This window comes from Pezoporus wallicus, unplaced genomic scaffold, assembly GCF_028554395.1.
Source record: "Pezoporus wallicus isolate ANWC-B61680 ecotype Strahan unplaced genomic scaffold, APGP_CSIRO_Pwel_v1 contig_161, whole genome shotgun sequence".
Taxonomy (NCBI): domain Eukaryota; kingdom Metazoa; phylum Chordata; class Aves; order Psittaciformes; family Psittacidae; genus Pezoporus; species Pezoporus wallicus.
The window spans coordinates 9,520,456-9,536,491 of record NW_026642654.1 but is presented as its reverse complement, the minus strand read 5'-3'; the positions used below and the strand labels follow the sequence as shown (position 1 = coordinate 9,536,491).

Sequence of the window (16,036 nt, the reverse complement as noted above, 5' to 3'; positions counted from 1 at the left end):
GCTGGAGATGTTCTTTTGCCAGCACAACAAACCTAAAGCAAGTACCAGATAAAACAGTGCTCTTTAAAAAGGCCTTTAAAATAACTTACACATGACAGCATTCCTCATAATACTAAATGAACATGAAAACATGTCTTATTTGTATGATGTTTACATATACAACAACATGATTAACTGCAAACTTGTCTCTCATGTATAAGAGTGTGCACCTCCTACCATCATATCCTTTGGGGGATATATCCCTGGATTGCACCTTGGGAGCTATGGCTCTCTTGCCATAGGCATGGTTGTCATAACTGTTATATTCAAACGTAGTCTTAGAGTATTTCTCTAGTTCCTTGGCCAAGTTGGAGCGGGGTGTGGTGGTGGGGACATTGTTTCTGTAGCCATACTGAGGGATCTCCAATTGCTTAACAAAGCACATGGGCCTAGAAATTAAAGATATGTAAAGTTTGTTAGATGCAGTTCAGTTTACTGTGTCTGTGCATAATTTATAGTTCAGATTAGAAAATCTTAGTTATTTCTTGTACTCAAGAGATAGCAATATATTTTTGCATTTGCTTAGTTTGGTTATTTTCAGCAGACAAACAGTATATATTTTCTTGAACAAAGCCTAGAAAAAATTAATTCTAATACCACTAAATGTATCTTGCAGGTAAAAGTATTTTAAAATTCTGTTTTAAAATACTTCAGGGTTTCCCTTTCCCAATGTAATTGCATCACATAGCAAACATTTTTCTCTTTTGGGAAGGGCAAGCAGTCTGACAGAAGAAGTTTTGACAAATTTATTTAAATGTCAAAAACAAAAAATAGCACTGGAAGCTCAACTTAATTAATGGAGTTTCCTCTGAATTTATTTCAATGGAATTGTATACTGTTTTCCTGTGTGCTTTCCATAGGAGCTAGTCCCGTTCCATCCCTTAATATACAAATCCATGTTCATCTTGAGAAATATACAGGAGAGTCTCACAATCTCTGCTAACTTTGAGCTGTTGCCTTGCAGGTCCTGCTCACCCTTAAATGCAGGGTTCTGGCAGGAAATGTGATTTCTGATACACAGGTACGCATCTCAAGGAAGGTCCTGTGAATGAATACAGAATAAAACTATCAGCTAAATTCTCTTTGGTTGGAGGATAGTAAAGAAAAGCCCTGACTGATTTCATTTGGCCATTGTTAAATCTCGGTGAAAGAATGATGTAATGAACTTCATTGTCACCCTGTCTTCTGCACATGGCCACAGAAATAATCAGCTCTCAGAGCAGGTAAATGATGGTCAGAGCCTGCAAACCTTACCTACCTAAGAAGGTCTTATATGACTGGGTCATAGGGAGCAACTGCTACACAGTGCTGCATGTCTACCTACTGTGTTTAGCAGGAGGCAAAGATGATGAACAGAACACCTGAGATGCTTCTGCTGGAATCAAGAATCATACAATCAAGCCTTTTTTTTCTTTTTCTTTATTTTTTTTTCTTTACTGCATTTATAACCAGAAGAAATGGAAGGAACATTCCTAGGAACATAAATTCAGTCAAGACCAGAAGTATCATCATGCTGACTGACAAAACGGAATATGATAAATAGCAAGAAATAGGTTTTGAATATTATATTATGTTTTTCTGAATGAATTCATTTTCTTAGAATTTATTCAGGATATTTATGTGAAGATCACCCAAGAAATTATATTAGTCATACTATTCCCTTTGATTTATGTATGATTATTCCTTTAGACACTTCTTCCTCACAGAATACAGTAGGTTTATTTATACAATGAGCTGATATGAAAAGGATTTTGATCCTATCTCAAGATATATTTAGCTAAAAAATTCAATTCAGACCTTGTACATTCAATGCAAATCCAAAATTTCTGTGGAACGTAAGTCTTATGAATTAGATCTCTTTTTAAGTAAGAAATTTTAAATGCAGGTGGGATGGAAACTGGATGAAGACAAATATTCAAGATTTACTCTTAGAACATCTCTCTCTCCCTATCAGTTGCTTGCATGCAAATAAACAGTTCCAAGTTCTTAATCTTAAATCAATGACTTAAAGGTAAGAGAGAGGTGGAACACAAGATGAAAGCACTGAATTGCCTATAAAATCTGAAATACAGGGCCAGCTCACAACCAAAGTTACAATTCAGCTCAACTTCTTAGGAAGCTTGTCAACAAACTGGATGCTGCTTTTGAGCAGTTGCCACCTTTGCATAGCCTCTGATAAGCAGCAGAAAAAGCCACTGCATTTTTGATCTTTTTTTCGTCAAGTGAGAAATTTTGTTACTCCCTTAAAGGGTGGTTTGTTTGGTTTTTTATTAATAGGATTTGAAGAACCCTTCTCTAAGAGAACTGTCTGGGATGCTCTATGAAAAACTGCATGATCTGAATTAGGAGCAGTTAAGATAACGCCTATCAAAAACAATGTGAGGAAGGAAAACAGTCAACAGGCACAACAAAAAATCTTCTAGAGATGGGAACCGTAATTCTCTGTTCTTAGCTTTATGGAAAGACTGGGTTTTGAAAAGACCATCAAGATTAGATGAAGTTTTAAGAGAATATTCAAAGAATGATGTTGATTATACAATAGAAAAGTTTCATTTTAAGCAGCCCTATCAGATTTTAAATCTGTCAGACAGCTAAATACTAAGAAACCTATGGGATAAGTAGGAAATTCTGGGAACTAAAGCTGCAGCACTTCCTCCACGCTCTTCGAGGCAGCTGGGAGGGATGTACTTATCCCAGCCTACAGATATCACAGTATCCATGGAGAAATTCTGCAGCTCTTGGGGCACCATCAGCATAAGGCTGGTACACTCATGCAGAAGTGTAGTTTCTTTGCGTGTATCCGTCACACTTCAGTTCCTTAGAAATAGTACTTTTTCCACCCACATATCTTGAAACAGACAATAGCACAAAGCTGGGTACAGCTCTGCAGAATCATATACAGATGAAGATAAGCCACATAATTATGTCTAATTGATTTAAGGTCCTTCTTGTATGAAAATTTAGGACAATTTTTCTCTTTTTCTGTCTTTCCTGGCAGTAAGGGGGGAACAAAGACCTAAGCCTGATGTTATTTTGTAACCTAAGCTATACCTGGAATTTTTCCAAGTATCCCGCCAAAAGGTGTGCTACAAGTTTGGTAATACAAATAGGGCTTCTGGTTTAATGTAAACTGATATTTACTAGTAAAAGCCTGCTGAAAAAACCAAGACTTACCGGTAAATATTAGTTTATTCCCAAAAGATATCAACTTTTTTCACATTGTTCTTAGACTTTGCACTCCAGCAGTCATCTTTACACCAAACAATGCCTAAGACAAAAATGAGCTTTTCAGCTTTACATGTATTTGCCAAAATAATTACCAACCCTCCCCCATGTAGATTGAGTGGGAAATATACACTGTGAGAATTGGATCCAGAAGCCCTAATTCTACCTCTTCTTTAAAGGAGATATATATGTATATACAATGTATGTAAATATAAATTCTCAGATTAGGTGAATGTGTGATGAATTCTGCATAATAATAAGTATTATAGTGATTTCTAATACCTTAAAACCCGATCTGATGCCTGGTTTGATTTTGACACATCACAGTTCTGATGCTTCTCTTGAGCTTTAGCCAGTTTCTCTGCTGCAGCAATAGGACATCCAGAGAGGCTGCAATTACAGAAAGGAAATTTAATTGTCTTGTCCTGAGTAGTTTCACATTATAGCATTGATCCAATTACTCCTTCTCCTTAGCCAGCATCAGGAAGAATCTGAAGGAAAAGGGTTTCCAATAGCTTTTTGGTCATATATATTTTCTCTAGAATAGACTTTCTTCCTTCTGCTTTCAAAGTTACATGGTAGATCTCATATGTGCTCTTCTTCTCTGACTACATGGGTAATTATTCCTGGATGTCAGCCAGCAAATATACCAGTAGGGGAGGAGAATACAAACTGAAACCTAATGTGCAGCTCTGCTAGCGGACTTGTGACCTTTATGCATCTACAAATGTTGCCAACAAAATGGCTCCTGAGGATGATTAAATGACAACACCACATAGGCCAAATCTTGCACTGCTTCATAATTCATTCAGGTCCATTAACACTAACCTTTTTTTCTAGGTACAAAATGAGTGCAAAATTTGGCCTTGAATCTCTAAACCTACATCTCAACTGTGTTATACTTTGTGTTTTCATGAATTTCAGCCACTAAAGTACATTTTCTAGAAGTAGATGATGTAATGTGAAAAGAACTTCTGCACTTGAATTGAAATTCAGTTAGATATGCAAATGATGAATTTTTACTGAAGTGATAATAATAAGCCCGATTCTTCTGGAAAGATTCAGAACAGGGAAAAATAAATATATTGATGCCAGCAGATGGTGCTCTTAGTGAAGCTGTAAAAACCTGTGACCTGAGAGTGGAGGGGGTCTTTTCCTTGTTATAGTCTACTGCATGCTTATGTGACCGCAGCTCTCTGTGCTCTCCACAGGAAAAGAAATTAAAATGAAAGGCAAAGCAGCGCATTCCCCTCCTCTACAGGAAATAAGGAGGGAAAAAAATAATTAAAAAAAGTGAAGCAGAGCAAAATGCCCCAAAAGCTGCAGAAAGAGGTGAGCACAGACTGCAAACTGCTCCCCGTAGCCCTCCCTCCTTGCCCTAGTTCTGCAGAGGGGTGAGGAGGGGTCTGTGCGGTTTTGGAGTCAAGCCAGAGGGCAGCTGCACTCTGCTGACATGCTCTTATTCAGACACCTAGTAGATACTCAACCAGAAGTGAATGCTGCTTCAAGCAGCAGTAATTCCTGTGAAGTCTTCTCAGAGGTTTTTGCTGCATCTACTGGCAGCATCACCGCAGAGAAGAAAGGGGTACCAGAGTTTATTGCAGATGAGCTGGTACCCACAAGAGTCTTCTGGGAGACATGTAGTTAATATGAGGGGATCTAGTAATTCAGAGCTTGCAAAGACTGAATGTCAAGTGCCTGCATAGTCCCTTAAGCCTTCATGTCACAATTAAGAGTAAAAAGGAATTCTGTAATGAGAACCCTGCATAGCTCCTGTTACCCTCTTAGCCTCACTTCATGGATTTTTGAAAATTGTAAGGAAATAAGCAAGATCTTGTTGATCTGTGTGAAAATTATAACACATACTAAAAACCATTGTAACATTTTGAAAATTTCATTATTTGTTTGGAAGAATTTAATAAACAATGATATCCTTTCTATAAGAATCTATTACTAATCTTCAAAAATTATAGATTTGATCTTCATTTGTTAGGCTACAATATTTACAGCTAACATTCCTGGTTTCTCATTTTTAAATTCAATGAGACATTTCCATAAGGTTTCTTAAACAGGCAAAATTCTCTTTCAGTTTTAGATGAATAAGGACTTTGGGATTGCGACTATGGTCAGTAAGAAAACTAACTCTTCTAATGTCTGTGCATGTAAAATGCTGTTTCTCACATATTGAAAAAAAAAAATCATTTTAAGGAGTGTATTGTTTCTTAAATAATCCCTGAAGACAGTGAGGTGTGAAAGATAGAATTCTGCCCAAGTCCTGATGACAGTGGCAGACTCTTCTTTCTCCTTGTGACATATAAGAAGTTGTACCATTTGTTTTGTACCACTGCTTTTCAGCTAATATCAAAACAAAAAGGGAAAAACTCCACACAAAAAGCTAAAGAGGCTTAAAATGTTTTCTGTGGAATTCAATTCATCCATACTGAAGCAAACGCACACTCCTCCTCGTCAGAAAATACATGAATAAATGTTACTCTTTAAAATGAATAAAGCAAACGAAGCACCATCTGTCAATCTTCAGAACAAAACAACAAAACACACACTCACACACCCCCCCACGAGTGGACTGCTAGAAGGGCTGCAGTTTGGAGGCACTGTTCCCTCTAGATTGGTGTCCAGCGATGGCATCCTTACCTTCTGTGGGAATTCCTGTTGCTATTTACGTGGCCCCGGCCTGTGCAGCCTGGTGTAGGACACTTAAGAACATTTTCATGCATGGCAAGAACTTGACAAGGAGAGTAAGAGAAAACAGCAGAGTATGAAAACAAGAAAAAAAAAAAATCAAATCCCAGTATATATGAAACCATTTTAAAACAAAGCAGGATTCATTAACAACCAGCATTCCTCAAAATACACAACACACATAGCTAATAAAGCCTGATGAGGGAAGTAAATATTGTGACCCTATGCTCATTAACACAGGGCAACAGCAAAAGTTATGAGGGTTACAGAACCTATAAACAAATGCATCTCTAGTGCTACAGTGAAGCAGATGACTTGCAACATCTTCTTCATACAAAAACACTGAGCAAAGATCAGCTCAACAGGAAAAGGCAAGCTAGCAACTGTCCAATACAAAATCATTGCATAAAAAATTATTTCAGGAAATGTAAACATTCATAATACATAGCTTTATACATACAGTATCAAACTCAAGAGCTGAAAATCCACTCTCAAGTTATACTGATAGAACACTGAATTATTTGAAACAAACCTCAATACAAGCCTCAACAGAATTTAACCCTAACCATATGACAGCCCAATTGAGTTATGGGCCAGTTCTGCCAACTTCCACACAGATATATCATTCATATCTATATGACAAGCAGAACTGGTCCTGTAACTTTTACTTGTATTCTCTAAAAATGTGAAAATTGCAATGGATAGAACTCTTTTTCAAAAGACCAAAACCTAAAAATAAGCACTTAAAAAATTGAGGGATAGCAGAAGAAAAAAAAAAAAAAAAAAAAAAGAAAACTATGTAAAAAAGAGAAATGCAGTACAAGCTTAAGCAAGTAAACTGATCTACATTTGCATCCATTGCAAGCTGGATGGAAAACTTGCTCCCAAAGCTGCTCAGAGCAGTACTCCTCTAAATCATAAAGATCATGCTGACGTGCCAAATTATCAAGAACTATTTGGTAGCACTAAGGAGTTTTGTGTGATGTGAAACGCATGTGAATCCATGTCTCAGAGCTGGATGGCAGTACATCCCTCTACAGAAAAATGCCAGCCAACCCTTGCAAAGTTCTGGTTTTCTCAAACAAGAAGTAGTCTGGACGCCTATATTTAGTTTCAAAAAAAAAAAAAGTCATTGAATTCTTTGACTGAGTTAAGAACTGAATAAAAGCTGTTCAGAGACTTGAGAATTTATCTACATACACTGATTAAAAGATAACCATCATCATCACCCCATCATGAGTGTGCTAAAATGTGCATAGATGCAAAAGCTTTACTCTGAGATTTCTACTATTCAAAGCTGTTCTTGAAACATGCTTCACGAGGCCAACATCACGGGGAGAAAAAAACACAAAAAGATGAGCTCACCTTTTTCATTTTAGTAGGTACAAGAGCATGCAAACAGTTTAAAGCTATATTCTTCTTTGATTTACAAAGTCTTCTAAAGAGCATTTTATTTATTATTTGTAAAAGCGAAAGAACTTTGAGCAACCAAATAAATATTTGTTTCAGAGAATTACAGAGTGCTGTACTAGGAGAAATTACTCTGTACTACGTTCTGTACTGGCGGAGAAATTACTCTGTTCTACTTTATCAGAGATCAACCAAGCTACAGCAGTTTCCTAAAGCATTTCCTCATTACTTCTGGAAGAAGCCACCATATCCATGAAAGAGGAGACTTTTAATGTCTGCCACTCTTGGTATGCTCATCTACTTCCATTTTTACATCCTTAAGAACCTACTTTCCTTTGGAAACCAGTGACCATTTTATCCCTGACTGTCTTCATAACTTTTTCTTTACGCTGTCACAAATCCACTGAGGTTAGGTGTATGAGTGCTGGTGAACAGTGGGGATTTTAGGTCCATAGGCTTCAATGGAATAACTTCATTTTAAAATTGGTATGAAAGAGAACTGGATATTAGCTAGACACTTGTCTGGTGTAAATCAGCATAAAGCAATTAGCTTCAACAGACCTATGCTGATTCCACCAGCCAAAGAGGTGACTTCAAGAAACTGAGTCCCCTGCCTTCAGGCAAACCACCTTGAGCTCATATGGGTGAACCTCCTTTGCAGAGAATCCACTGACAGGGCAGGAAATTCCACCCATGTGACTGACAGGGGATGTTTCCTCAAAATCCCCAGTTGTGACACTGAGTGAATGCCAAATTGTTATTTTTAATAATATAATTTTTTTTAACATGAATTATGTTTCTGACACAACAACAACAAAAGAAAGGGTGTGCAAGTTTTTCATTACTATTATTCCTGTACAAAACAGGGACAGTTGATGTGACATCGGCATGCAGAAGTAAAAGCAGTGCACATCTTCAGGAAACCTTTTTTCTGTTGACTGAATAAATCTATTTTAAAATAACCTAGGTTTCTTAAAATCAAAGAATACAGCTTTAAAAGTTGTTCTTTCAGTGTAAAAGTTAGTAGAGAATGGAAATGATGTAAGAAAGGAAAAGGTATATAGCACAGAACAGTTGACTAAAAGTTGCGACAAACCATACTGAAAAATGAAATTATTTTTTTAAAATAAAAAGTTTAAAAAGCATGCTAGAAAAATCTTTGTAGTTTTATCCCCAGTTTCCATGAAACAATGTGAACTTACTTTCTGGAGGGACCCTATCTTTGTGTGGGCATCCTGACAAACTGCGGTGATGGGGGTAAAGCCCCGTTACATGGCCAGTTCCATCACACCCAGGGGTAGGACATTTGCTTTCTTTCTTTTCTGTTCTTGAGGGATCTATAATTTACAACAAATTTGTCAAGTGAATGATGCTTTTCACATTTCTGTAAGAAGGTTCATTTAATCATGTCATTTACTCTTTGGTAAATGTTCTTATGAAAACTAAAACATTAAAAAAAACAGCAAAACAACAGAAACCCTTCCATGTCTGAACACACTTCTGTCACTTTTATTCCATTATCTTCTTTTCAGACTGCAGGCTCCTATGATCACTGCGATACCCATTCCCAGCGGTTGGAAAATGACCTTTTTATAGCAAAGCCATATCACTGTCAATCAATGTTCTGCTGAAGCATGAGCTCAAGGGTGTAAGGTCATTTGGAAACTATTTAGTTGGAGTTTCCCTTTTTTACATTCTTATTTGTCTGATGTATTAAGGCCCGCAAATGCACTGTTATAACATCTCAGTGCCCTGAGAGTAGCAAACCCAGCTCTTCAGGATAAAAATTCAACGATTCAGCACAAATAAATCCCTTTCCAAGGCTCACTGAGGAGATAACTCTTGTTTTTTCAAAATTCCTCATGAAGTGGTAGAAATTATGTAAATATTCTTTCTCTCCAATAAATTATGGTGGGGGAAACACTGAAACCAGAATTACTGAAAATATCACTTGCTTTGTAAATCTGGGCCATTGCAAACTTGCATATATATAATGCTTGAATATTCATATGCTTAAAAGGTTAATGATCTTTTAGAATGTTGTTGGATCATCTGTCTACAAATCAATGAAAAGTCTAAATAGACATTTTTTCAACAAAATAAAGCTTTCTGCCAATAATGTAGTGGAGCTGCTGGTGAGATTAATCCTGTACTTGAACTTTCTCACATACTTCATCAGCTTGTTTTCTTTAACAGAACGCCTGTAAAATAACATCCCTACCTTCCAGTCCAGCACAGGATATAAATTACATCCTCTCATCTTGACCACAGTTGCCAGATTTTGGACACTATTACTGATTTTCATATTAGTATTAAAGGAATAAAATTGAATATACTGTAACTGTAACTCTATACTCATTTTGGCTCAAGATCATCCAACAACCCCTTTCTTTTTTTTTTAGACCATCTACATTTCAATACCCAATCTCAGCTATACTCAATTATTTTATGCTGCTCTTGTAATTGCTCTGCTTCAGTATTTATGCTTTTGTCTCTGGAAAATAAGTGTTTGCTAATTATTTTCCATTAAGTCCTTCTTACATTAAATTCCATCCCAGCTTCAACAAAGGCAACCCTCAGTACGATCAGTGGAAATGTCAGTACTTCATACACATACAACCCATTGTTTTCACCATGAATCAATACAATCCCAAGTTCATGTTCAGTTGCAGACTTATTTCTCCTTGATTTCCCTCTGGTATTTTATATACGTATATATATTTCTATACTTTTACATTCCAAGTTCTTCCAAAACACCTTCATTTTAGATAAATTCTTTAGCTCACTGTAATGATTTTCCATGTCTTAATTCCATTCTTAAATTTTAATATGGTATTTAAATCTTATCTTTTGCAAATGGAATCCCTAATAATGACAGTTATATGTTACTTAACTTGCTTGTTGACTGTAGAACACAGTTCTTTGTTTCATGCTCTTTAATGATATAAAGATACATACAAATCTACCTCCAAAGTGCTATACAGTCATCACAACACTCCGGGAAAGACTGTACCCTTATACGTTAGGAAATTGAAGCAATCGAGAAATTAAACCCAAGGCCACAGAAGGAGCAAATGCCAGAGGAGGGATTTGAATTCCTGCCAGATAGGCCTGTGCTGAGACCACTAGAACAGCAAGCCCACAGCTACATACAAACACAACTCTAAGCAACTCTTCAAGTCAAGTACTTTGGGATGTGTAAAAGTATTAGATAACTGAATAAGTAATGTAAATGAAATATAAATTATGTAAATACAACAATATTCAAGGACTGCAAAAAATGTAGATGTTTAATAGACCATAATGGCTTCTTAGAGACGTTAAACTAGAGGAACTTTAGCTTATCCACATTGTCAGAACTCCACCAAAGTCAATGAAGGCATTCTGATTTAAAGCCACTGAGGATCCAGACACTCAGATCCTACAGTGTCAAGCAAAATCTGCTGCATGTTCAAGTTACAGCACGTATCAGATCCTTAAGGGCCATTATGGTCTAATGAGTCAGAAAAGATGCTGTATACTATTCTTAATGATTTCAAAACTTGCATAAAATTGTACTTGCACAATTTCCCATTGGTTTTAATGGAAGACATTTGACTAAAATTTTCACAACTTTATACAAAACACTGGATACTCTTTTGTAAGTTCTCTTCTGCTAATTGGGAGAAACATTGCACAAGTTTTTTTAATACTGTAACCTTTCCTCACTCTTCGCCACAATGGGAGTATTGTCTGAGTGAAGGTTGTCAGAGGATTCAAAAGGTTTTAGAATTCGTAAATTTCAGAAGAAAGACTGTTTAGAAGGCTTTAAATGGCAGGGGAAAAGGGCTAGTGGTCCCTTAACAGTTGTTTCAGCAATCTCTGAAAGCAGAATTCCTGAAGTCAGGAGGTAGTTCTCACTGCAAACTTGTGTACCCAAAAAGTTTCTGCTTAACCATATCATACATCTCTGCAGCTAGCTCTCCTGGGAGTATTTGGAAGATAATGTGGGAGGGGGGAACAAATGATATAAGTAATAGTGTTATTTAAAGATTCTCTCAACAACTACCAGAATGTTTCCTATGTTTTTTTGAGTAATGAAGGAATGTTTCTTTTTAGTTTCTTCCTTTTTTAAAAAAGCATAGAGTGATCCACTCACAAAGTTTCTTGGTCCAAACTACCATAATATTTAGTCCTCGTCTGAGGTTTGGACCTATTATCAATTTGGCCTGAAGCTCCTATGAGATAGGATGGTTCAAAGAACCTCTAGAATTTACTGAAATAGGAAGTCCATTTTTTTGTTACTGCCAGAAATTATATATAGTCTTTTTGGAAACAGCAGATCTATATGCATAAATGATTTCCCAGGCATACATAGACTGGAAGGGCTGGACAACACCTGAGATAAAAGAGCTCTTCAAAAATTAACATTGGTTTGCCATGTTTTCTGTGGTTTTATTAGGCGCATTTATTTAAAGGGAAATGTACCTACAACAGGTCATATGTGAACATTTAGCACAAAATCCACATGGCTATTGCAGTAATACACTAAATAAATAAAGTTGTCTCCCCCAAATACCCAAAGTTACTACAGCACTCACTGGAATATATATTTCTGTTAAAAATAAACAGAACTTTGCTAAAATACATTGCAGAAGAGTGTTTGGCATGAGTAATTTGCATGTTTTTCTAAATGACTGGTCATTAATTTAAGGTTTGCAAAAAAAGATCAAAACATTTTTTGGACCAAGATGCTGTCTGCCTACCTCAATGACACAGGCAGATCTTAGGGTATCACTTTTTCAAAACAGGTAGTTACAAAAAGGAGAAAAATGCCCACCATCTCAGTGGTAGAAAGGAAACCAAGTATTTTTACAACAAATACAAGATAACGCCAGTCCCTGGTTAGCATCTCCCAAGAAATACCATGTCCTCAACTTCCACTAAAGTCAATGGGAATCACAGGTGTTCAGTGAGTCTCAGGAGGTATTGAACACTTTATACAACACAGCCCTACATGTACAGATGCAGACAAGTTAAAGAGGGGTGTGGTAATATAACACACCATCACCATCATAATCTGGTAAATTAAGTCATTCTAAGGGTAACCTCTAATCTGTTCTTTTTTTTTTTTCCTTTTTCTTTTTTTCTTTTGTATTGAATTATAATCAAGGCAGCACCTTAACTGTTTCCACAATGGAATGAAACCAGTGAAGTGGAATGCACATAAGAAAGAAATTGCTATTGATCTCAGCCCAGGCCACACCATGCCTTGCATAGCAAATGGTTTCCATTACCTTACTATCTTAAGATAATTAATGTGCAGTCACTGCCCCTATCTTATGTTATCGGTCATTCTGATACTATTCAATATCTATCAGGCAATTCTACATTTTAGATGGGAGAGGCTTCATCAATAACTGTCTTCTGATGATAATTTTATAAGTTGTGATGCCACCTACCCAATCTAATCTGTAAAATATGCACTTCATAGCTGAATGACTACCTGCTACTAAAACCCCACTCTCCAATACAGTTTGCAACATAATTCTCTTCATGGCTTTTTAATTATTACTACAAAATATATTAAAAAAATGAGAAAAATCTTTGCCTCTTTCAACATGATCTCTGTTTTGTTTCCCTAAAAGTTCTTTTTTTTTAATTTGGCCAAATGATATTCATATCATTTGTACATACTTCTAACACTGCAGAATTAATGCTTTTATAATTGTAGCATGATTCTATTGTACAATTATGTCATACTACTACAGTTTAAATTAATTTTCCATTTTGTGAAATTAACAACTTCATTTCAGATATCTATGCAAAACTTAACACATTAGCTCACACTTTCTCATGACATAACATACGGTATATAGAAATATTACCTTTACCATAATATGGCTTTTTGACATGGCCGTCACTGGGTTTAGGCTTCCTGTCATCTCCAGAAAGGTGTCTTGGAGACTGTTCCTCATATGATCTCATATTATCCCTCCTTCCAGCTTCCACTGCCATTTTTTCTCTCATGGCTTTTGCTCTCTCAGTTTCCAAAGCAATTGCTTTCTCAAGCAGGGTTAAGTTACCTTTTGTCATATCAAACACTTCTTCAGACCTATCTGAAGTAATAGAGGTGGTATCATCGTCTCTTTCATGACAACCATCCTCCTTTGCACAGCTAGAAAAAGTCCTAGATCTGGGGCTCAACTGTTCTTCAAGCCTCATTAGGTTCATCATATCAGAGTAATTCCGGTCTGGTGTTCTTCCTTGGAAGTCATCTTCTTGCCTGACATGCTGACGAGTGTTCATGTTTTGCTGTTGATTTCTTTCCTGTGGGTTTGTCTCACTGAGTTTCCTAGCCAGATCAAAACACTGGTTCCTTAAGCACTCCAAACTGCTGAGACACACCTCTTCATCACTCTCCTCCACCATTTTTTCTGTAAGTCCATTGTTCACAGGCTTCCCTAGCATTACAAAGTTCATATTCCTATTATCTTGCTGTGAAGTACTGTCTGCATAATTTCTGTCATTAATGTTTTCTGAAAGCACTACACCATGTCCTTGTGCTAATAATTTAAGAGAGTCCACTGTTTCCCTAACAACATCACTGTCTAAGTCTAAACTCAGCTCACTTTTCCGACCAATATTTTCATTTTTGTCACTATCATCTTCCAGACTATTAGATGTATTGCTGTTCATTTCTGATTCTGTCCTGGCTCTGTATGCTGCATCCTCTGCAATTTTGCCAAGATTTAACAATGACTTGGCCACCAGTTCATCGTAATTATCATACTCATCATTATTGTTATCGTCTTTTTCTGTGTCTTGCATTATTCGAGTATTGTGACAATTCATTTGATGGTCTTCTGCATAAAAAACAGAAACAAAGAAAGAAACAAAGAAAGAAAGAAAAAGGAAAAGAAAAGAAAAAAGTGGCTACAATTGGAACTGTTGTTGCAATCACATGGATAGAAAACAAACTGCATGTCAAATATTGTTAATCATACAGCAATTCTATAACACTAAGGCCCATGTGAAGTGAATTTCTCTATAGTCCATAAGGCTATTTTTGTTTATTTGCTATTCGCATGAATTTATTTCACAAAACTGATAAGAAAAAAACAATCAAAATGCTAATTACTGCTACTGCTAAATATTATGGCATAAATACTTATGTTTCTCCTTTTACTTCTGTATTTACAGTTTTATGGGGTTTATTACAATCACATTCCTAATATGACATAATTCCCTATGTTTCCAACTTTTCTTACTCCTGTATGTCCTGTAAGTATGGTAGATGGCAAAGGAGTGAGTACTACTGGATTTATTCTCTTACTGATGAACATGATTCACCAAAAGAGAAAGAATATACACCAAACAGGAAATGGTCACTTTTTTAACACCATATACACCATTAGTACTAGATAAGCAATGACTATGCAAAGATCAAAATGGCATTTTTACTTAGTGGATCCATCAGCAGAAATCAAAATCTCTCAGTTTACCTATGCAGACTGTGGAGAAGCAAGAATTGTACAAGAGCTGTTACATGAAAGGAAGACAGAAGCACTTGTATGCACAATATAATTTTAGGTAAATGCGCTTGCCCAAATTATATGGTCATATATACAGTCATGTTATCTACAGTCCTGTATATTGTAACATAATGGTGCAGAGTTGCCACATCTTACTTTGCTTTGTTTTAGCAACTACTGAATAAAAAAGGGATAACTTAATAAAGATGGAGCCAATGTGATGCCCTGAGGGTGAGATTCATCTCACCTAACTTTAGACATGAGCAAGGCAGACATCTACATCCATTTAAGCTATTTGATATTCCTGTTCTTAGTCTGTAAGAGAAGCAGACACTTTAAGGATGCAGTCCACCTGATCTGATTAAGATTCCACCTTGAAAATAAAATTAGTAAGTACTAGAAGTGCCTGTTTCTCTACATTGACAACAAAAGGACTCGGACTAGATGCCTACCTTAAGAATATCTGTATTTGGTCAGATGAATATCATCCAAAGAGCATTTTCTGATATCTCACGTTCACTAAGAAGTTATGTTATTCTTAGACCCATTCTTAAATCACATGTACATTCATCATTATTTACTAATGAACGTCTCATAAATTATAATTTGATAATCAGCTACTCAAGCAGTATTTTAATGTCTTGCATCACAACTGGAAAAGAAAGTTCCTAAATCTGTCATTACATTGACACGCTAGGCCATTTTTTCAGCTGGTGCAAATTGAAAGAAGCCATAACAGCTAGGACAATTAACACCCGCTCAAGAGCTAGTCCATCAACTTCTGATAGCATCTTTTCAGCTTAAATGTATTTTCAACACTAGTACACCTAAACACATAGCATTTTCTAAAGTGTGACTTCTATGTTTTGGGTTAAACAAATCAAAGTGGGAAATTTCAGGTAGTAGGTGGCTTGTACACTAATGTTTTGGTGACAGGAAATAATTTTTGATAAAAATAATTTTTATATCAGTGGACAAAATAGTAAATCAGAATTTAAAATACAAAGCTCAACAACACAATAATTAATATTTCAGCCACAAGATAGTATTCTTTCTACACAGTGGTTAGGGATCCTGGGATGATAGTAGGCTGTAGTTAAGCAGCAGAACTGATAGGTGACTAGGCTACATCTAGGAGGAAAAAAAAT

General features: G+C 36.2%; 1 protein-coding gene across 18 annotated transcripts in view; it reads right to left on the bottom strand.

Annotated features, from left to right (window-relative positions):
- MYT1L (myelin transcription factor 1 like) overlaps positions 1-16,036 on the bottom strand; it is a 308,925-nt gene that overhangs the window by 67,296 nt on the left and 225,593 nt on the right. For 11 of the 18 annotated variants that reach the window (XM_057431735.1, XM_057431734.1, XM_057431737.1 and 8 more), the window contains 5 exons: positions 13,242-14,219; positions 8,577-8,711; positions 5,917-6,007; positions 3,547-3,654; positions 217-428 (listed from right to left, as the gene is read on the bottom strand). In XM_057431735.1, the coding sequence (XP_057287718.1) occupies positions 217-428; positions 3,547-3,654; positions 5,917-6,007; positions 8,577-8,711; positions 13,242-14,219 (1,524 nt within the window). The remainder of the gene's footprint in view (positions 1-216; positions 429-3,546; positions 3,655-5,916; positions 6,008-8,576; positions 8,712-13,241; positions 14,220-16,036) is intronic. The other 7 variants (XM_057431731.1, XM_057431741.1, XM_057431746.1 and 4 more) reach the window with 4 other exon arrangements.